The sequence below is a fragment of the Fukomys damarensis genome, unplaced genomic scaffold, assembly GCF_012274545.1.
Source record: "Fukomys damarensis isolate Sample0158 unplaced genomic scaffold, DMR_v1.0_HiC HiC_scaffold_21, whole genome shotgun sequence".
Classification (NCBI taxonomy): domain Eukaryota; kingdom Metazoa; phylum Chordata; class Mammalia; order Rodentia; family Bathyergidae; genus Fukomys; species Fukomys damarensis.
This window is the reverse complement of record NW_022900933.1, coordinates 16,851,579-16,859,046: the sequence shown is the minus strand read 5'-3', so window position 1 is coordinate 16,859,046 and position 7,468 is coordinate 16,851,579. Positions and strand designations below refer to the sequence as shown.

General features: G+C 49.3%; 1 protein-coding gene across 1 annotated transcript in view; it reads left to right on the top strand.

Annotated features, from left to right (window-relative positions):
• The first annotated feature begins 6,965 nt into the window (after positions 1–6,965).
• Ltbp2 (latent transforming growth factor beta binding protein 2) overlaps positions 6,966–7,468 on the top strand; it is a 110,352-nt gene continuing 109,849 nt past the window's right edge. Inside the window, exon 1 of the mRNA XM_010645640.2 lies at positions 6,966–7,060. Coding sequence (XP_010643942.1) covers positions 6,966–7,060 — 95 coding nt within the window. The remainder of the gene's footprint in view (positions 7,061–7,468) is intronic.

Below are 7,468 nucleotides of genomic sequence, written 5' to 3'. Positions count from 1 at the left end.
CCTGGACCAATCACCTGAGGCTTACAGTGTTGTGTCTTTGGCAAATACAATTGCTTTTTCTATGCTCTGAGGGTAGAAATACTTCTTCCTGATCTCTATTTTACTGATGAGGAAACTGGCTCAAAGAGTCAGACCACAAAGCTGGTCAGTGATTGTTCTGAGGTTAGAATTACAAAGCCCCATATTCTTCCCTTTACTTGTGGACTGGTCGATCGCAGAGGGCAGAAGAAGCACACACAGAGAGCTTCAGGGATTCAGTAGAGGCAGCAAAGTTTCCACAGAGAGAGAAATCTAGGAAGTCTTTTTAGATGAGGTGGCCTTTGAGATAGTACTTAAAGCATAAGCAAGGGTGGTGAAGAACAGTTCAGGTGAAGGAAATGATGTGAGCCAAGATATTTGAGTGAGGTAATGGGGAAGAGGAAACCAAACCGGAAGCAAGTGGGATATCCTGAGCTTCAGCATACATGGAGGGGAGGGACATGAGACAGCTTGTATGCCAGGCCCAGAAGGAAATGTGGGTTGGGTCAGAGAAGTAGTGGGAAGCTACTGAAGTTTGTTGAGCAGGGGAGTGACCTGATCAGAACTGTGCTCCCAGAGAATGTATGAAGAGTTTAATTACTGTCTGTTTCTCCTGGAAGGTATAGGCTGTTTTACCTGCACTGTTGTCTTCAGGCAGATGGGGGGCTTGGAGGGGCTGAGGAGATACTGGTTGGCACCACTACCTTCAGACAAGAACCAGAGGGGGAGTGAGGACCATGAGCAGTGCCCAGGGCTCCATGGCTGGGGGATTGGGGGAAGGGGGAAGAGCTAAAGATGCCTCCCCATCTTGCCTTGGCCACCAGCCTCTGCTGGCCTGAGGTCTGGTCTGTGAGGCAGAGCATGGAGCAGCCTGTGCTGTCTGCATGAGTTCCTGAGGGGTGAGATCTTTAATTTTTGTCTGCTGAGCCCCAATGGGCGAGGGGCCAGCCTGTGTTACAGCCTCCCTGAGGCCCCTGGGCCAACGTGCTCAGACCAGAGTGGACAGAAATGGGAATGAGTCATGCAGACCGGTGGGCCTCGGGGTCTGGCTGCACCTCCCCCTCACCCCTCAGCTTGGTGGTGTCTGTGACATTTTCTGGGGATGTTCAGGGTCCTTTGCCTAAGCAATTGGGGTTCCTAGAGAGCAGACTGAGCACCAGAGCAGACCTCATTGTCCCTGATCTGGACGTGTGAACTGAGGAAACCAGACCAGGCTGAGGAAAGCAGAGAGTATCTTCTCTTCTGTGAGGTGAGGATGGTGGGGAGTAGGGTGGGGGGTTCCTGCTTGAGATCTCCCTGAGCACAGCTTATTCAGGAAAGACCCCCACAGTGCCCCTTCTCTTCCCCCACAATCTTCATCCCTGAAGATGTGAGGAATGTCACTGTGTCCCAGCAAGAAGCCAAGGTAGGCATAGGCTGGGAGACCCCATGACAGCCAAAGGGGGACACATCCTATCTTCCTTATCCTCATATTCCTGCACAGACACCCCAGAATCCTGCACAGGTCTGCACAGACCCCAAGACCATAGGCCTTTCTTCCTGGGAATTTGCAAAGAATCATCCAGTACATGATCATACACTCAACTCCAGGTCAGCGCAGGAAGTCCCTGTGGTCTTCCTGGAAGGAATGTGAAGGAATAGCTACTCCTATAGCTCTGCTCAGGCCTTCAGAGCCTCTGCTTCTGAAGTTATGCATCAGTCCCCAGGAGCTGTAGATTTCACTTCAGCCAGAGACTGAAGAAATCCATGTAGGTAAATAGGAGCTGACACCTAAGCTTAGAGCTTAACGTGCAGAGCTTGAGCTTTCAGATTAGCTCTCCGTTGTGCCAGAGCCTGGACTCCAAGGGAAATAGAGTGAAATCAGTAATCTTGAAGAGCGGCCCATTTCATTTAATTGAAGACTGTCCCAGGGTGAATGTGGTGTGCTGTAGTGGAAAAAGCACAGGACTTGGAGCAGCTCAGACTTTAGATGAATCCTGGCTTGACTCCTAGCTGTGTGACCTTGAACTTGAGAACTCATCCCTCTGGGTTTGTGAAGTGGGAACCACAATGCCATCACACAGTGCTACACAGACATTCACTTGTGCCCTTTCTAATTCCCAAAGACAGAGACTAAACATTAAGATACTTTTTATTCAACAACAGCAAACCATTTGATGCAGGGTGAACCTGAGTTCTTCTTCCTCCTTTGTGGGTGGGAATCAGATTCACAGAAATTCGCCATACTGGCTTTTGTCTGCTTCCACTCAGTGGATCTTAGATGGCACATAGCCTGTGCAGTGTAGGGTGGGTGTACTTGATGGGGCTACCTAGTGACAGCAATTCCGTGGGGCCATCAGCAATCCTGCCATACCACAAATGCTAAGTGCTTCTGGCTCCCAGAGAAATGCCGCCGAAGGTGGTCTCCCCCTGGAAGCTGGCACTGGTTTAGTGTCTGCCATTAGACACACTGGGAGTGAGTCACCATGTCACCACTCACTAGCTTTGTCACTTTTCCTCCCTGAGCTTTCATTTCCTCATCTGCTACATGATGAAATAATACTGCTTCCTTCAGGAGATTGTTGTGAGGGTTAAATGAGAAAACACCTAAGAATGTAGCACAGTGCCCAGTACCTTTGAGGTGCTAGTGAATGGAACAGCACTGATCTATTCCCTCCTGGGACAGCTATCTAATTTGCCCTGAAGGAAGGACTAGCAAGAAAGAGCATCATTAGCTCCATTTCCAGTGAGAAAATGGAAGCCAAATGAAGCTCTGATCTGAACTCCATTCAGAAGACAAGTGTTCAACACAGAAGTGTGGGAGGCCCCTTCCAGAACACTCGCAGCAATAAGCCAGCTTGCCCACCTGCTGCAAAGTCGTCCATACTGTGCTAGCATGTCATGCTCACTTGGAGGAGATAGGCATGTGTCACAGGCAGGATGGTTGTGAGTTCTGAGGGGGTGCCCAGCCATAGTATCTGAGCTGGAGCTGTCCTGGCAGCCTCCGTGAACCTTGAAGGCCTCACAGAAGGGGGACGAGGGACCTCCCCGTACCACCTCCATCTTCCAATCTAGAGACTGAGGCTGTGCAGAGTGGGAGTCCCAGCTGCCCAGAGCCCATTGAGCTGCTCTCATTTGCAAGGCTGGTTGCCCAATTACCCTTCCTCTGGCTATTCTGACCCCTGACTAGCCAGGATATGTGTTATTTGTTTTGAGCTGGGGAACAAGCTCTCCTGGGGAGAGGAATTCAGAGCTGGAGATCCAGTCACTTCGAAGGGAGAAAAATCCTTGGAATTCTGTTGGGAATTTGGGTCTCGGCAAAGGGAACAGAAATGCGGTCCTTGTTTTTGGTCCTTATTTACCAAATTAGTTCAGGTTCTGGTAGCTGTTTGGCTGCCAGCATTATTTGAGCATGACATGGGAAAGCAATTAGATGGCCCTATGCATCTAGCAGATTGCCATTCCCCCATGGTACAGGGTCCGGGCAAATCTTGCCCTGCTAACCCCTTTCCAGGGATGATTTTTCTCCTCAGATCTAAGAGATGGGTGAGTAGGCTTAGTGGAATTCTCCTGCCTCATTAGGGGTGGGGAAGTGACACATGGTGAGTCAAGGGCCATGCTGGAAACAGCCCCCCTTCTCTTACTGGACAGAGAAGGTTGAGGGGAGCAGAAAATTCTGATTGCCCCACATCTTCAGGGAATGAAGTTGTGGGCTACTGGCAGGGAAGAAGGCATCTGGGAACACACACTGGAGGTCCTTTGGTGGGGACAGCAGTGGGTGGTTGAGAAGGTTCTACTTCAAATGCGGGGAGGGTCCAGGACTGAGGCAGGATGGTGTGGACTTAAACTCTTGGGCTCAGGTAGGAAATGAGTCAGATTGGAATTCTGCATCTGCTGTCTATCAGCTAGCTGTGCAATCTTGGGTAGCCAGTACCCATTCCTGGCCTCAGCATTTTCTGTATATGTGGAGATCATAATGCCACCTTTGGTTGGTTAAATGAGCCAATTAATGTAACATACAGTGATTGGGCCACTATTTAAGCTCCATAAATTTTGGCAGCTTCAAAAGAAAAAAAGAGAAACCCAAACTCAGGAGTTTATGGAAGAGGAGATTCTGCAGAGCGGCAGCGTGAGGTTCTAACAGTCACACAGAAGGGAGGCCTGGGCAGTACATGGGACAGGAGAGGGCGCTAGGATGAGGGGAGCAGACACCAGGCTTTGGAGGAGGTTATCAGAGCAGGAGAGCAGGGTGGGAATTCTCATGGGCCACTTGTGCTCCAGGAGGAGCAGGAGGGGCACTGGCTGGTGAGGGAAGTGTGTCTGTGTGAAGGCTCTGGCCAGGTGAGCAGTGAGTGAGAGGCTGAATGAGCGGCAGACTTCCAGAAGTGCAGACGGAGCAGACAGAGCGGTAATAATGACTTGGACACAGAGGAGGAAAAAACAGCTCAGGGACAGAGAGGATGCCAAGCTTTCTGCCTTGAGAGGCTCTTGGGGATCTGAGGTGAGCATTAAGGGATGAAGAGAAGATCTCTGAAGGAACAGGGTAGGTAGTGTGGAGGGGAAGGGAGCCTGGAACTGCAGGGAGGGACAGATACCAGCAAGGGAGGGTCAGCGCGGAGGTGAGACTTCCATAGCTGTGAAAAACAACCGAGCATTATGGAAACTGAAGTGACATTCATTCCAAAATGCAAGGAGAAGGGCTCACGGGGTTATTTAGGGTTAGCCCTAAAGATAGCAGGACACAAACAGGGACCAGTAGCTACCACCCGAAACTCAGTTTTTCTCTCTTCAAATGGATCTAATGATGCCAGACCTCCCTACTTGAGATTATCCTGTCCTTCATCCAGTTAGCTATCCACTGAATGTGTATTTCTCAGCTATTAGGATCAAGCTGTCTAATAGGATCAGCCTGTTTTAGGTTTTGGGGCAGCAGTGATGAGCAATGTATCAATGCATTTAAAGACATCATTGTGGCTTGGAAAGTCAGAGAGTAACTTTTATAAATGATTACATGAAACTTTTCCTGTAGTCTGAGCATCTCTGCAGAAACAGCAAAGACTAGAATAATGAGGACTAAATACTCTCACATTCTAAAGAGATGTACAGAATATCTTAGTAAGGGCAGGACGGATTCAACAATACCAACCCTTGGTTCCAGTTTACAGATGAAAATTAGGAAAGTGGCTGAGGTAGAGAATTGTAACTTTTGTAGACAGGACTGAGATTTCCCCTGAGGTACTCTTCAACACAAAGCAAGTGAAGAGGGCCCTGAGTAGACCTTCAAGAAGAGGAGGCTGGCATGACTTCTATTCTTGGATCTTAAATGTCCCCCAACATCTAATGTGTAGAAGGTTTGTTCCTCAGCTGATGGTGCTGTTGAGAGGTGGTGAAACTTTTAATGGATGGGGCCTAGTGGAAGGAAGGTAGGTCACAGGAGGGCACACCTTTGAAGAGGACAGTGGGACCCCAGACCCTCTTCTCTGTCTTATGTGCTTTCCGGATGCCATGAAGCAAAAAGCTTTGCTCTACCATACACTTCTTGTCATGAGCCTTATCACAGACTCAGAGGAATGGAGCCAAGTAACCATGGACTGAAACTTTTGAAGCCATGAGCCAAAATAAATCTCTCCTCCTTTTAATTTATCTCAAGTATTTTTTTTACAGTGACAGAAAGCTGACTAATATAACTTGCTACAGCAGTCCTTCTACAGATGCTAGATGAGTTGTTGGCAGCTGCAGGCACCCCAAGGGTAAAAAGCACAGTAAGAAAGTTCTTAGGCAAACCAAACCTTATGTCTTTATCAACTGAGGCTGTACACAAATGAAGAGACTTACGTGCACTTCCTGTCTGGAGAATTGTGACTATAGAGCCTGGCTGGTGTGGCCTCATGGCACCCAAGTCCTCATTGCTTGGCCTGGCATGGACTGGAATGTCTCCTGTAAGGTATGCAAAGATCTTCAAAAACTAAGCCAAAGAGTGCTTTCTATGGCAATGCAGAGAGGAAGCCCCACAAATGTGCCCATGAAAGTGCCCATGCTTGGCACTTGCCAGCCAAGGGCACCTGCTACATAAGACTTTGCTATTTTTCCCCCAATACTTCTTGCCCAACCTTGGCACAGAGGAGGCATGAAAGGAAAATCATAAAAGCAGACCTTACCTCACTCTCCCCTGTAGAGTAACCAGCCAAAGACAGCCTGTGGGGAGAAAGGAGCATTAAATTGGATGTGATATTAATTAAACTGGATGGGTTTTTGCCTTAAACAGCAGACTGTTTGATGCCCAAAAGTTGGTATTAATTATAGAAATGAAAGTGTTCATGTGTCTGCTAGAGGTGGGCAGGCCAAGGACTCTGCCTGAGATGTCACTGTGGGAAGGGAAGGGAAATTCAATATAATATGCTTGAAGGCAACCGTGGAGAAAATATGCTGCTTCTTGATTCAGAAGCACCCATTCAAGTGATCAGTTTCACAAGGAAGTAAGATAATTTAAACCTGCCCTTAGAGCAATGAAGATAAGGTAGGGTGGTGTGATAGCTTTGGGGTGAGACAACTGTTCTAGACTGGGCATGGGCAGGGACAGCCACTCCAGGAGATGGTGTTTGATCTGAGAGGTGAGGTAATGAGTAACCAGTCCTGTAGACATCTTGGAGATAAAAGTTCCAGGTAGAGGGAAGTGGTACTCATGTGACTCCATGAGCAGAGGACCCACGCAGCTGCCATGGGATGAGTGCCTGAACGAGAGGCGGGTCTAAGATCAGAGAGGGAGTCAGTCCTGTAAACCTCTGTAGGCTCAGGTAGAGGGTCGAGGATTTCTTCCAACATTAGGTGTTATCTGTGTCTGTTCTTTGTGTACTGTGGGAAGTGGTAAGCAGGGCTCATTCACTATGCCTCTTTAGGAAACAGTAGGCTGTGAAAAAGTGGTCAGGACATCCATATTCGCCCAGGCCTTTAGGTGTTGGGTAGAGGGCATGGATGAGAATGACGACCTAATTACTGGGGGTATTCAGAGGAGAGGTCATCAGCTCTTACACCTCATTCCGCTGCGGCCAACATGCGATGTGAGGTGAGTACACACATTGGATTAATCAGCTCATCGAATCCCCCTGGGGGGCGGGATTCCTGAGGGAATGAGGGGCTGAGTTGGGCGTCCAAGGAGTGGACGCTGAGCCAGAGGCTTGAAGCCTGGATTTCATCTTCTTTGGCACGGGTTGTCTCCTTGAGTGACTTTATTCAAGTATCTATGCCTCTGTGGAAAAGAAGACACCTTTTCTAGCAGCCGCCACCACCGCCCCAGACTGAGGCCGGGTCCTGATGCCTTGGGATAGAGAGTAAGCACAAGGAGCCAAGGCCACTGGCAGCGGCAGGTCTGCAGAACGCAGGTTGCCAAGGGCGCGGCCGGTTCCACTAGGGGGCGCCCCTTCCCGCACCCGGGCGACCTTCCAGCACTCGGCTGAGGCTGCCAGCTCTGGCT